The sequence below is a fragment of the Centruroides vittatus genome, unplaced genomic scaffold (assembly GCF_030686945.1).
Source record: "Centruroides vittatus isolate TY-2023 unplaced genomic scaffold, ASM3068694v2 contig_979, whole genome shotgun sequence".
Classification (NCBI taxonomy): Eukaryota; Metazoa; Arthropoda; class Arachnida; order Scorpiones; family Buthidae; genus Centruroides; species Centruroides vittatus.
The window spans coordinates 1988911-2005267 of record NW_027122650.1 but is presented as its reverse complement, the minus strand read 5'-3'; the positions used below and the strand labels follow the sequence as shown (position 1 = coordinate 2005267).

The 16357-nt window shown below is 29.4% G+C and overlaps 1 protein-coding gene across 6 annotated transcripts in view; it reads left to right on the top strand.

Moving 5' to 3' along the window:
* LOC136985830 (C-Jun-amino-terminal kinase-interacting protein 4-like) overlaps positions 1–16357 on the top strand; it is a 150216-nt gene that overhangs the window by 88118 nt on the left and 45741 nt on the right. For all 6 annotated transcript variants that reach the window (XM_067283198.1, XM_067283197.1, XM_067283195.1 and 3 more), the window contains 3 exons: positions 5252–5416; positions 6921–7167; positions 10154–10273. In XM_067283198.1, coding sequence (XP_067139299.1) covers positions 5252–5416; positions 6921–7167; positions 10154–10273 — 532 coding nt within the window. The remainder of the gene's footprint in view (positions 1–5251; positions 5417–6920; positions 7168–10153; positions 10274–16357) is intronic.

Below are 16357 nucleotides of genomic sequence, written 5' to 3'. Positions count from 1 at the left end.
ACCCACCGCACTAACCACCTCAGATGGTTGGAGACAATCTACATATGCCGTAACATCATTAATGAGGGTAATTGCATTAACTACAAGGACGAAATAGCTCTATCGACGGCATGGCAGGCCCTACTAGATAAAACTATAAGATAGAGCACAACATGCTTAGCACGCAGGTCCATATTGACGTCATTGGGTTGGGACAACGTTCCAGATTGTATTTCTTCTCAACTTTGAAGCGAAGTGCATTCCATTAGGGGATTGTTACCTGAAGAAGAACCATTAAGGTTTGAAAACGTTTGTAATTACTTTAGAAACCAACTTTTAATTATACTGGAAATTAGAATTAATATGAAAATTAGCACCTTTAATCATCCAGCACAAATGTTTAACAAAATAAAAACGTTTTCGATCGTTTTCAATGGTCATCCTCAGTTAAAACTCAAATTAACAAAAGAACATTAAAATGGAATATAAGCAATTAAATATGAAAAATAATAATAACATACAAGGATGCGGCCACGTATTTTGTTATATAATTTTATTCATTTATTGTATAATATATGTATAGTAGGCGTCATGCGCAATCTATTTGTAGTTGCACATGCGCATTTATTATTTTTCATATTTAATTGCTTATATTCCATTTTAATGTTCTTTTGTTAATTTGAGTTTTAACTGAGGATGACCGTTGAAAACGATTGAAAACGTTTTTATTTTGTTAAACATTTGTGCTGGATGATTAAGGGTGCTGATTTTCATGTAATTACTTTGTTTAGTGTGAAGATATGTGCACCGGTAAAAGGCTTTTAGATATGTGAAACTTTACAAATGTTTTCCTCCTTTCATACCAATTTCATGCTGGTTTGTTAGTAGTTATATATGGTTGAAATTATTTTTATTGCTTTATACCAGTAGTTTCGTGGAGATTACACCATATTGTAAAAAAATGTTATAAATATAAATACTATTGAGAAAGATGGTGGCTCAGTATTTAGCTTTATAATTAGATAAATAATTCATTACTTTTGATTGTGTATTTAAAAATATTTCTTATTCAAAACTTTTAATATGTAAAACAAAAATTCAACAGCTTTAGCATAAGTCTTTCTAAAATACTATAATTTTGGCTGACTTGAGACAAAACTTTTTTGTTTTCCTCTATGTCAGTGGTTTCCAACCTGTGGGGCACGCCCCCTAGGGGGCTGCGAGACTGTTGCAAGGGGGGAATGCAGCTGTTTCCAAAATATCATTTTCAAATACAAACCAAAAAAGTCAAATAGGTGTCCAAAAAATGAATCAGCAAAATAGGTATATGTAATCCACAATCCTCGCCGCGAATTTTTCAGGTACAAATGCTAAAACATCCATCCATACTCTTGCTGGAATGAAAACATCTCGCTTTCGCGTTTGGAGCCAAGCACTGGCGGGGCGAGGAAACAAAAGACAAGCACTCGGAACATCCCAGGTATTCTCGTGCTTACTCGCACCAAACTTCAGTAAACAGAAGCATCTGTTTTTTTCTATTGTCTATGAACAGAATTAGTTCATTAGTAGTGCTTGCGATAACCACGTTGATATATAGAATGAAACACTTCGCTTTGGTAACTTCTAAATTAATATTAGTAAATTTCATAACTGTTATAATAGTACATTATTTTTAGTACATTTAAAATTATTATTTCTTATAATAAATAATTATTTTTTTATGTATATTTTTACATAATATTGTATATTATTTTGTAGCCCATTAAATAAATTATAATATCAGTTGAGTATTTATGAAATTAGATTGTTAGAAAAATTAAGGGGGCGCAACAATTTTTTTTACGGGGGGGGCAGGTACAAAAAGGTTGGAAACCACTGCTCTATGTAGAGGGTACTGTTGTTTAGCATAAGCAAATACTAGTCAATATCTTTATTGCTTAGGTATAGAGAATTCATTAATGTAATTGACTTGTTGAAAATTACTATTAAGTAATTTTTAACAATATTTGTTAAAAATTTCAAAATAAAAAGAAATGAAAACAAGTCATAAAACTTTTATCTGTAGTTCTAACATATTGTTGCTAACCCATTGATATTTGACTTTGTGAATCTTGATGTATCTAACAGTTTTAGTTGATAAAGTTTGATGAAACCTATCCAAAATCGTAAGAGAGAGAATATATAAAAATTTACATTCAGAATGAAACTTCAGACATTATTGGAAGTCATTGACAATTTCTGCAACTATTTTATTTTGTACCTAAATTCAGTTTTCAGTTTTTGTTTGACAGACAGGGAAATATAAAAGGAAACTAAGGAGGAGAATATATGCTGATTATGAAAAAAGCAGTAGTTAAAGGAAGGAAAGGAGGCATCTCTATGAATTTGGAAAAAAGCATGATAAAATAAAGGGCATCATTGACAGAAAGGGAAAAGCATCTTTGTCCATTGAAATGTTGTGGAAAGATATTCTTTCATATGATAAAAAAAGCCAAGCAAAATTTAAAATTAGCTTGTCAGTGTTGATTTCTATTTACTGTTTTGGATACAAAATCTTTTGTTAGGTCTTCTTGTGATTAAAGGAATCAATATAAAGTCTTTTTGTTTTTTCTTCAATGTTCTTTAAATCTCCTAGTCAATTTTTACAGAATTATTTCATTTGTAATTGAAGAATTTTAAATCCTAATTTATTTATTTATTTTTAAATAGAATTTTCTACAATTTTCCTGTTATTTTTTTATTTCTGTAAAAAGACATTAAGTGTGAAGAAAGAAGATAGAAGATCTGAAGTGTGGCTTCTGAGAAAACCTATCACATAACTTTTAGTAAACAAACAAGGAAAAAAGGAAATGAATGAAAGAAGGAAAACTAATAGTATACTATACTATACTAAACTATACTATAAGTGTTTCAAGTTTTTCAAGAAGAAGTTGAATTGACATTATAAAAAATAATAAAACTATTTCAAACTTCTGTACTTGGAGGATAACTTGAAACAGTCAACAAAAGAAACAAAAAAGATTTAAAAGTTTTTAAAATTTCATAATACCAGAAGCATATTTTATGAGTTAAGATGTAAAATTTGTAATTATAAATGATTCTATAAGTTTATTGATCACTGGACTACATCTTTCTCAAAGTTAAAAAGTGCCCAAATCTTCTTAAATGACAGCATTTAGAAATGAAATGAGACTTATTAGTTTACAAAAAACATAGTTAACTAGAAACAATTATTAATATTATTAGAATCAATTATTATTATCATACTCACAACAAATTTAATTAAGTATAATAAGCCTGGTTCATTGGTTCTAGTTAACTATGTATTTTGTAAATTAGTAATAGAGACTCACTAGTCTTTGCCGGTATCTAATGCACTTTCAATTAAAATTGCCAAATAACTATATATCAGTATCTCTAATATGTTTTTGATCAATACATTTTGTCTGATTAACATTGCGAAAAGGTTTATATTACAGTAAGATCCCACTTAACATGGGGGTATGTTCCTAGATGACAAAGTGCTAAGCGAAACATTAGGTCATTTTAACATAGAGTAAATAGGGATAGGTGAACACACGACCAAAAATAAACAGATTTTACTTTAATTTTAGGTTATTTTTATATTAATTTTCATAATAATATATGTTAAATATCACATTAACATATGCACACAGAAATGTAAAGTTCATTTTTTGTGGCGAAGTTCCTGACTCTTCTGAAATTCTTAAGATCACATCCAAAACGCCTGGTTTTTCTTTTGCACTCCTTCCAAAATCTGGATCATTCACTACAATTTGATTAACGATTTCAGTTATTGTTACCAAACTTTACTAAGGAAATCTGCAGAGAAATTCTTTGGGTTCTTCATTTTCAGAATCTCTATTTTCCAGTTCTACACCTTTTTGCCACCTTTTGCTGTTTGGTTCGTGTTCGTAAATAATTGTATTATGTATGAATGAACAAAATGCCATGAAAATTAAAATCAGCGTAAATTTTGAGCTCTTTTTAGGCTTCAAGCAGACCGCATTATATCGAATCAGCGTTAAGTGGGGTCTTGCTGTATTTGTATTTCATTTTTATTTTTTTGAACATCTCATTTTATATTATTTACAAAAAAAATTTTTATCTTTTATTATTTGTCAGTAAACATAAAAAAAGTAAAGTCTTCTTTGAAAAACTTGTTTGAAAAACTTTTTAAAATTTGTATGTTGATTCAAGAATATTTTATTTTATCAACTAAAACTAAACCTTCAAATTCAAAATTCATTCTGCTGCTGAAATCAAGACATTCCAAAAATATTTATTGCCAGTTTTTCTTGTTCGACATCTTAAACTCAAGCATATATTTATTAATTAATTTAAAGTACCACAGTTTAAATACCTCTGCGACTTAGATTATATGCTATGTAAATAGAGAAATATAAAGTATATGTGTAAACTTACAAAAGCAATACATCAAAAAGAAATAAGGTTCCTTTATAAATATCAGAATAAACAATATTTATAAAGGACCCTTATATCCAATAAAATATGTATATCCAATAAAATGTTTTATATCTCATTAAAACAATAATTTAATATTTGATTCGAAATACTTGTTGAGAATAACTAAAATATTGTCATAACCAAATGATTACCTTAAATAATCAGGCTATAAATCCACCATTTTAATGATAAATACTAAGTAATTTGCTACTATAGGTAGACGTTAGGTGCCATCTCTTATCTAAATTAATAATTATAATTTTAATAATTTATTAAATCTTTTCTTCCAGACGATTCTAAATTAACTAATAAATTATTAAAATTATAATTATTAATTTAGATAAGAGATGGCTCCTAATGTCTACCTCTAGTAGCATATTACTTAGTATTAATCATTAAAATAGCAGATGTATAGCCTGATTATTTAAGGTGCTTGTTTGATTATGTATCTATATATATCTATCGGGCTTCGGGATGTTTGGTATACTTATAAAATATTATCAAAAATACAGAAATGAAATTTTTTGGTATATTTTGATATATCAAAAAATTTAATTTCTATTATGTTTATTATTAAAATTTTAATATCAAAGGTTTGAGATTTGATATTAAAATTTTGACACACATTATAATATCTAAGAGTGTAAGTATTTAGTAAATTATAGTTTACTATGTATTTAAAATTTTAGATATTGTAATGTGTTATTATTTTTAAAATTTTTCTGATTTTTTTTTTATAGGATTAACAAGTAAACTTGAAATTAATAGTCTTAATGTTTTGCAGCTTTGGAAATTTATTTAATCCAAATGAAAAACCACCCAGAAAACAAATGCCATATGTTAATGTTCGTTATAATGCACCAACTCACTCTAGTCCAGCATTAGATATGATGAGAAAGAAAAGATTAGGAGACAGACATCGTGGTTTGGATTTTTTAGATAGTGATTTGTAAGTTCTTCAAATAATTGCTTCTATTTAATAAATTGTTATAATAAAAATGTAGTTATATAAGTATTAAAATGTATCAATGTTTAAAAATACATAAAATAGATCAAAGTCTGCAGATTCAGAAAGTACTTTCATGTTTATTAATAAGTTTCAAAACATTGATTTGTTTTAAAACCTTGTTATATTATATACTGTAGTCTAGTAAGACATGTTTAATCATAAAATACAGTTGATTTTCAAAAATTTTAATAATCATAGAAGGATGGCCCAGAGACTGCTAAAGAACTTCATTCATTTTGTGATGGAAGTTTGGATTCTGGGGTATAGCTGTATGTAAATGTCATGCATACTTAACAGTTTCTATGACATCTTAATGTCTCATCGTATTGATGATCGTTGTGAGATATTAAGTATTATCTAAGTTCTAAAAAATGTAGAATTTATTTTTATTAGAAATAAATTAATTTATAAAACAATTTTATTAATTTATATTTAAATTTTTAAGTTTTTGCAGACCATAATTTGAGAAGTGATATTTTAGAATTTTTTGAAATTCTATTCTAAGCATAAAGCTAAATTGTTTCAAAAATATTAATATTTTGATTTTGAAAAACTACTTTAATTAACATGCTACCCAAGAAATTTTTGAACTTTTTAGTGACTACTAGAATTCTCAATTTCTGATAACTTAAGTTAAAATTTTAATGAATGACAAATTCTTTGTGAAAAAGGAGACTAGTATAACATATTTTTTTCAAGATTAAATAAAATTAATCACTACAAGGGAAAGACTGGGAAATTTTTTAATACAATGGATATAATCTTTTAAGAAGAATTTGGTATATCTTTACAACTAAATAACTTTGATTGCTTCCTCATGTTACAGGACTTTGTGATAGAATCTATGAAGTTTTGCAGTGCAATTATACAGCACTTACATGATTTACTATCATCTGTATTAGAATATTTTCGAAGAACTACCAATGATAATTTTTGAGTTTGAAATTTATTTATAATTACAATCAAACCAGTTGATTAACTATGTACAATTATGAAAACCTAATTTATTTAATTCCTGACTCTAATTTAAAAGAAAAGTTTAGGAACTTCTGCTAAATAATTTTTGGTATAGTGTGAGAGAAGAGTGCTTCAATATGGCCTAAAAGTGTAGTTTTGAGCATTTTCTTTTACAACTTATTTATGTGAGACTGGCTTTTCCTATTATATTGAAACAAAGATACAGTATTGGAGTAGACTTGAGGATTCAGCTTTCCAGCATGATATCTACTATTAAATCAATGTATGATTCAAAGAAATAGAAACACTACTGCCATTAAAATGTAGTTTATTTTTCTTTTTAAAGATCACAATTTGTATTGTTTTAGTATGTATGTAACTTTTCTTGTGTTAATTATGAGAAATTATAATGACTAAATTATAATATTTTTGTTAAAGCTATTTATAGAAAGGGAGCTAATTTATTTTATTAATGAAAATTTTTTAGATCATCTGAAAGGCTCCAGCAGCAAAGAGCAAAAGAAAGAAGAGAACAGTATAAACAAGTACGAGCTCATGTTCGTAAAGAAGATGGACGTATGCAAGCATATGGTTGGAGTCTTCCGTATAGAAAGTCAACATCTTCAAAACCTAGCAATTTTGAAACTGAGAATAAATCTAAATTAAGTAATCATGTTCCAGTGCCAGTACCTGTGTATTGTCGTCCTTTGATTGAAAAAGAACAAGGAATGAAGGTTAGTTTGATACATAATTTTTAATTTTATGACATTATTATATGATATCTAATGTAATAAAACTATATTGGTATCAATAACTGCATGAAATTCTGAAATAGACGAACTACTGTAAAAACAGTAATTTGTCTATTTCAAAATAATAAAATTCACTCTTGACTTATTATTGCGTAACAAGAACAGTAGTGCCTTGTACTTTGAATTTAATTTATTCCAGAAGGCCATTTAAATTCAGGATTGTTCAAAGTCCAAAATAAGTTTTTTTCTATTAGAAATAATGGAAAGGGAATTAATATGTTCCCAGACTGAATGATACCCATTCAATAAACTTAAACAGCAAATACACATAATTTAAATTTAAAATAACACAATTAAATGCCCTAAATAATAAATTAAAACATGAAAATAATAAATAAAATACATAAATACTGTATAATAAAATGAAAATTGCATTTACTGTAGCTTAGTGAGGAGTGGTGATATCCCTTTTCTTGAGGTCACTATGTAGTTGCTTTGCATTTTCACAAATAATCCTTATGGAGATGATATCATCAGCCAATTGCTTCTTATTTATATCTACGAGGAATTTTTTCATCTATTCAATAACATGATATTGCCTGGAGGTCAATGTTGTCACACCCTTAGCTACATTTTGCAAAGTGTAGCTAAGGGTGTGACTTCCAGGCTTTTATCATTTCCTTGTTCTTAAGGATGTGAACACAGTTGATTTTGGCATCTTAACATGGCCACCAGGTCCACCACATGTACTGTTTTCATGTTTTGCAATAATTTCTTTTTTTTTATTTCAGTTGTTAATACTACAACCCTCCTTTAGGCTTATATATATAATCCAAACACAACAAAAAAAGCACTGAAAACACAAGAATATAACATAAGAGATGCTTTCACAGTGAGAGAGAAGTCATTTCTTGTACAACATATCACATATTTTTTCACTGTGCATGCAGTTTGAATGTAGATATATTGTTCAAACTCCAGATTGAATTTCTCTTGAATCCTGCATTCAAACTCTGTTATGTTTGAAGTTAGTCTTTTGAAGTATGAGGAACTATTATAATTATAACTTAAGCAACAAATAAATGTAATGATTAGTTTAGACATGAATATGAAAAGTAGTTATATTGATATTTTAATAACAAAAGATTCAAAATAACTATCAGAAATTACAACAGACTGCTTTTTATAGCCATAGATGTTGTTAGTAGTTGTTTAATATTATCAAATTTAGCAGGTTCCAAAACATATTAAGTTAAAAAACATTTATAAAACCTCACTTATTGTAATCAAAATTTTATTACTATCATTATCTTCCTGTATAGAATTTTTAAGCCATTTTCACACTACTAATCTCAACTAATCATTATTGACCCTTTGGTCACAGAATTATGATTAAAATGATCCCTGATGTAGGCATCACGTTAGTGATGCCTACATCAGGACTGACACTGTTGTGACTGTTAGGCCCATTTGTTTAACTCAAGCAAGCAATCACATGTGTAAGCAGTTGGATCCAGGATGGAGGAGGTCCAGAGACAGTGCACCAGAAATAATGCACTTCACTATGCATTTAACAAATTAAATATTCTGTTTATGTAAACAGAAGACCTTAAAATGTTACATCTGTGGATCATGATGGGAGAGTATTCAGTCATGAGAGAGAGAGTTTACAAAATTGGACACGTGTTGATAAATACCTTTATTTACAGAGTCTCGAGAGATGATGGATTGGTACTTGACCGTTTGGATAACAGGTGAATTAGTACTGGATCAGTTGGATAAGGTGATTGGTGCTGATGGTAAATGGCAGTAAACAGACAACTCTATGAAAAGCCAGTACATAATAATAATAAAGCCAACCACTGCCATATGCCATGGGGCTATATAACTGCTATATTAATAATAAATTACCAAACAGTGTTTGGTAATTTATTATTAATATAGTCGTTATATGGCCTGATGGCATACAGCAGTGGTTGGCAGTAAATAGGCTAAATGGCAGAGTCAGAGAGATCACCTTTCACAAGAGATGAGACATCATTCCCCTTTTTATTTGGGGGTCCTCTCTCAATTCCAATGCCCATTTTTGGTCATGTTGTTTGCTACTCCAACAGATGAATTTGGTGTTCGTTTCCCAATGAACAGTCATTTGAAAGATGTGTCACTTTTGTAAAGGAAGCAAATCCTTTGTATGTATTATCACTAAGTAGTATGTATGGGTAATATTATCACTTCCTGAATGGTATTTATGCTATCTTTGTTGAGGGTTGAAAAAAAATGTTATTTTAACACTTATTTTTGAATAACTTTTCATCTGGTTAGCCAGGTTCTCACAATTTACTCACAATGGAATAATTAAAGTTTTGGCATTTTTTACTTGATATACTGGTTCTTATTAAAGGTAGTAGAGAGTAAACAATATTGGATGAATTACATACTAATTACTAAATAATTATAGAGTTTTATAAATTTTGAGTTATATAAAATTTTAATTATTTTAATGTGTTTTTTGATGTCAGAATCAGCAAAATAAGTATTTAAATCATAAACAAAACATTAATTTTAGTATTATTTACTTATTTTGATTAATTTTATTAGTATAGGTTAATTCCAAAGATTATAAATAGATTCTACTGTATTAAAGAATGAAAAACAAAAATAATATGGAGAAATTAAACATTACATATATAACATCAAAACTGTAAGAATTACATTACATTATAACAGCACTATCTAACTGTTGAATTTGTTGGGTTAATTAGGTATTTGGATTAATATTAATAAATTAAGCATGATGATTATTTATGATAACACTGATATTTAAAAAGTAGTAGCCCTTTTAAATAATATATTTTTTTTCTGTTTTCTTATTCAATAATTTTCATTTTTGTGTTATAAATTCTGATTATACAAAACTCTGTTGGATATTTTAGCTAATTTCAAACAAAAATAATTTCTATCTTTATAGATATGGTGTGCTGCAGGTGTTGATTTATCAGGAGGTCGGAGTGGTGATGATAAAACATCAACAGAATCAAATACAAAAATTGAATCACAAGAATTACATGAACAAATTGAACTAACACAGGTAAAAATAAATTTTATAATAAATTTTTTAATAGTTAACTTGCAATCACATTAGATAGTGGTGTTTTTTTTTTTTTTTTTTTTTTTTACACTTACTAATTTTTCATATGCATTTTTCACCAAATTGACTTACTTAGCTGTGCATTTATGATATCCATATAATTGTGTAAAAACTTTGGTCTCACTTTGTAAAAACTCACAGACTCTCAAAAAACTGCTGCAGAAAATTTCTGCCTTATACATACAACCACATACAATTTTTATATATTGTCACACAGTTATATGCAGAAGGCAGACATTTTCCACTCTGACATCATGAAGGTCTCTCACAGTTGCCTCAAGAATAGTCATGACATCATGGATATTCGTCAGCTATGCATGGCATAATGACATGTGCAATCTGCAGATCAGTAAGACTTTGAATGCTTGTATCGAAAAGATAGCCTGGATGCTATAACCTTTCTAAATTTAAATGTTTTTGCTAGTTTATTTCATGCTTGAAAAATACAGAAAAATCATTTTTTGGTTTTTCTGAGAAACAGCTCAGCCCTCCTGTTGTTTATTTCCAGCTGAACTCATTTCACAATAGCCCGTGCTATTGCAAAATTTGAAAGATCTCCTATGGGAGCATGATCAAGGACATTGTTCTGTAAACAAAACAATATCTCACAAACTAAACAATGTGTGACATTAAAGTTTTGCAATGCAGAGAAGACACATTACAGGATTTTTCAGAATTAGCAAATTTGGGGAACAGCAATTACATTTAGCATAATTACTAGTGAAAAATCAACAGAAAGTCACTGCCTTATGCATGCAATCCTGTAAAAAAAACTGCATGTGATTGCAGGTTAATTAAAATTTAAAAATTCTTATTCAAGTATAACAAAAATACCAAATGCATGGGCCACTTACTAAGTCATGGCAGCATTTTTTTTCTGTGGAATCCCACACTGCAATTCAGATTTTCCAACATCCAGTATGACATTGAGACATATTGCTAGATGGTATGGATGTTCCAGAATGTCGATGGAAGCAGAGCACAAAGTCTGTTGGTTTTCAACTGTCATTCAGTATGATGTGAGTTGACTGGAACAGCATGTGTACATAAAAATTGCAGTACTTTGTGGGAAAAATGTGAAGGAATGTCACACACCGCTCATAGAAGCTGTTAGTGAGCATGCTCTTCCATACAGAACTGTTGCAAGGTGGGTAGCAGCTCTCAAATATGAAAAAGTAGCAACTGCTGACATGCTTCATACCAGATGCCCTATGACCAATGTTGATCATGCCATAATCACCCAATGCTTAGTGGACAACAGATGATGGTCTCTACGGGAGTTGAAAACACAAACAGGTATTGACCAGGTAACTGTGCATAAAATGTTACAAAATGATATGCACATGCACAAAATTTCTCTCAAATGGGTGCCAAATGCACTGACAGAACTTCAAAAGTGGACATGTTACAAAACATGTTGTGTGAACCTGCAACAGTACAAACATGAAGGAGATGCCACATTGAACAGGATTATTGCTATTGACAAAATCTGGGCCAGGGCCTATGAACCTGAGCTTAAATGGCAGTCCGCTTAATGGCAACACCTACAATCATTGTGAAAGCACAAAGTCTGTCAAAATCCATCTCTGGTGAAGTTAATGGTCATTTTGATGTATGACATTCCAGGAATTCTTTTGTGTCATTTTGTTTCACATGATCAAACTGTCAATGCAGCCTACTTTGCTGTTTATCTGCAGAACCTTCATTGTGAAATCAGGGATAAATGTCCCAAACCATTGCTCAATGCAATCATCCTTCATGATAATGCTATAGTCCATACTATACAGTATGTTAACAACTGTTTACAACACTGGAGATGGGAAGTACTATAACATCTCCCCTACTCCTCGGATCTTTCACTCTGCAATAATATTTTGATACCCAAATTGAAAGTCCATTGTGTGGGAAATAATTCCATACATGAAAAGATGTCATCAATGCAGTGCAACATGAGATTACCAGATTGGACATTGGAAAAGAGGATAGTATTCATTGTCTTCCTCATTGATGGCAGTGAATGATTGATTGCCTTGGAGAGTACTTTGAAGGTTGTTAATATGTATGCAGACTAGTGTTCAATGTTATAAGCTATATGCAAGAAATGAAACAACTAGTTCCAGTTCTGTTTTTTTGCTTTTTCTCCCTTGTTCACAATACTTCCTGAGTAACCTATTTAACAGACATGATTGATAGAGTACATTGTGTGTCTTTTTTATATGTGTATTTTCAAATGTTTGTGTAACAACACATTTGCCTGCACAAAAAAATGCTGCCATGACTTAGTAAGTGACTTATATAAATATAAAGGATGTGATAGTTGATTTAATTTAGAAATTATTTAAAAAAAGTAAATTTCAGAATATTTTAAATATATAGTTAATCAGATGGGGGAGATTACACACAACAATATTTATTTTCATATGAATTACTGTATTAATAGTAAAACATTATTTATATTTATTATTATTTATTCAGAAAAGTAATAACTATTTTTTGAATTAATAGTAACTTATTAAAAAATTTGAATTGGAATTTTTATTGAAGCTATAAATTATTTAATAATTTTTTTTAAATAGTTAAATATTTACAAGAGTTTTATTTCCATTTTCAGATTGTAACATAAAATAAAAATGATTTTGTGTAATTAGATTAATTTCGAATATAAGTGAGCATAAAAGTTAATAGAAGAAAACAATAAATAAAAAATTAAAAAGCATATAAATTTATTATTTTTATCAAAGTATTTATTTAAATTTATTTCTTACATATGTATGCATTACAGAGTGTGCTCTAAGCAAATATTACCTATACATATAATTTATTATAATACTAATGTATCATGAGTACAATGTATGCAAATTATTTTGTAGGTACTATTGTAGTTTATATTGTGTGTATACTATAAGGCATTATATTTTATTTTAGAAAAACTTATAAATTTATCATATTTATGTCATTATGAGAACTAGTCAAAACAAATTGAGACTGTTTTCTCTCTTCATATAATCTAGAGCAGGGGTGGCCAACAAGTCGATCGCGATCGACCGGTCAATCGCCAAGCCAATTTTGGTTGATCGCTAGTGATGTCTTGACTTAATGTATTATATTTGTAACCGAACGCAACTGTATGCATGCAGTTATGACTCGACTCATAAGCAGTGAGTGCACTTCGTACTGAAACACAGTGTATAAACATAGTATGTATTTCACACTCCCCCTCCCCACTTAGACTATGCTTATGACAACAAGTCAATCGCGACACATTTTTACAATAAAAAGTAGATCTTATGTGCACAAAAGTTGGCCACCCCTGATCTAGAGGACTAGTTGCTCTGTGACATAGCAATTTTTTTTTGTGTATGTGTGTAATTTTCATGAAATTCAAAGTCATGCTAGTCCTTGAAGACACATAGTAATTCATTATTTGCAATGATGATCATAATTTCCTTTGATGCTTTCACTATTGCCATTCTCAATGGGAATTCTGTTTCCTACAGTCTCAAATTCAGGGCAATGAATAAGAAAAAGTAGCAGGGTTCCAAATCTAGATTTGTGCAGTAGATGCAGAACATAGAAGATGTTTTGCTTGGCAAAAAAACTCAAATCACCACATCAGCAACATGTGAGTGTGCATTGTCATTGTGCAGTTAGAATCTAAAAATGAATTAGGTTTAAATCTAATTCCTTACTGCACAAAACAGAAATTATTCAAATTGATTAATAATTATTGAATTAAGAATTAATAAAATGATGAATTAATGATATTTGATAACTAGTTTTATTTTGTTATACAGTTTGTAGCTGATGCATTGATTGAATCTTGGACAAAATATTGGGTTTAGGTCTTGTACATAAATTTATTTTATTTCATTTTTTCACAAATAAAAACAAATCATATTTCTTAATAACTTGACTTATTTTTACAAAAATTAACCCAAAAAAAATACTACATTTTTTGTACTAAACCAACAGTAAAGAATATATTAATTCATTTCACTCATAGCTGCTTTCATTCTAATGAGTTTACTATTTGTTTATTTATTGTCTTGAACTGAACTTAAGCTTAAATTACTGGATTATATTTCAGGCTATATTTAATTAATTAAAACCACATTCTTGTGTAAAGATTAATAATACAAAATTAATTTAATTTTGAATATTTTGAAAGAAAGCTTGACCAAGGATGAGACTTGAATTTCCAATCTGGATGAATAATTCAGATAGTATAGTCAAAAAGTAATCTGGTGATTTACACTTAAGTTTGGTTAACAATTTAGACTTTGGCTATATTATATAAATGTATATACTTAAAATTTTTATGGGAACCATTCATATGTATTGTTGAAACCATTCAACAAAATTCCTGTTATCACTGGATATACCTTGTACATTTTACATTGTATGCTATTATCTGGCTGTTACAAAATTTTATTTAATTATAGCATCTTTATTATAGTTATCTGGGCAATGTTTAGTGCTTAGGCCAATAATTTATAAAAGTAGTATTAAGATATTTCAAAAACTTTTTATGATGTTAAATATTAAAATTACTACGGTTTAAAAAGTACTGGAAAAATCATTTGTCAGTTTAAAATATATGAAGAAATACTTGAAAAGGAAACTTTAAGTAGATAAAACATAATGGTAATGCTTTTTAATCATATATTGTTAACAATAATCTGTTAAAGAGCAATCAGAAATTAAAATAATAGATAGAACATTAATGAAGTTTAGCATTAAATAACAATATATTTGAATTTAATGTCCAGTGAGATAATGAATGATGATTACAAGAATCAAAAAAAAATAATATTGGATCTAAATAAAAAAAGAAATATGGAACATTTTAGATGCATATGTAAATGTAATTATAGAATAAAAAAAGGAATTCCATTTAATAATTGTGACCAGAGGGTCGGCACCTCTGCCTTGTCAGGATAGACACTACTATGTCTCGATTGACACGGAAGCCAAGACAGTGTGTTGATTCTGTCACACGAGTGGCCATGTGCAGGGGCAATTGGATTTGGGATGGAGTGAGAGACAGCGCACCGGAAGTGACTCACACAGAGACTAGGTTAATGAATCAACATTTATTTGTAAAGGACATAAAACATTTTATTACGATACATTAATTTCTCGATAGTGAGTGTAATAGGGTTAGATAGGCCTAATTTCGCGGTCCTTGAGAGAGAGAGTTTACACAAGATTTGTGTGGAGATAAATACCTGTGGTTTGAAGTATCTGTTTGTAAATCTGATGCAGGAGAGGATTCAGTCTGTCCCTTAGGAAGGTTGAATAAACGAGGAGGTTGGCACATTAGAAGAGTTATGGATAATGTTCCGAGTCAGAGTTGATTGTATATCCATTTCGGAGACACAGAGTTAACGGTATCAGGCAAAGAATTGGTGACAACTTCCGTTATAGGACTGGGTGACGACTGTAACCATTGGAGGAACAGGTGATGACTTCTTGAGTCAGAGAGGAATGGGTGGCAACTGCACTATTGGAAGAACGGGCAACAACTGCACAAAAATTCAGTTCTGTGTTATATTCAACTGATGAATTTTTCACAATAGGTCAGGAGGTTATGAGAAAGTGTCATTTAGCTGCTGAGAACTTACCTAACTATTAACTCCCAGGTGTGAAAGTTGACAGTTATTTGACAAAATGGTATTGTTAGAAAGTTATGTTAGGATGTAGTTAAGTAAACAAAGTATGTAGTGCTGAGTCTCACATAATAATAGCTTATTACTTTTACTTGTTACTTCATTTACCATGTGGTTCTTTGTGCAGCATGACCAAACTGTCCCTTGTAAAAAAAGTTGAACCGACCAACCAATTAACCAACTTGTTATTTTATCTGTTTTATTTCATTTATAAATATATGATGAGGCAGAAGCCCAAAATGTGCATTTTTTTTAAATCTTAATACATCTAACACTCCAGAAAAGTTTTTCAGTTTTGTGAATTATGCTGATAATATAGGTTATGAACATTCTTTTAATTCCATAATATGAACAT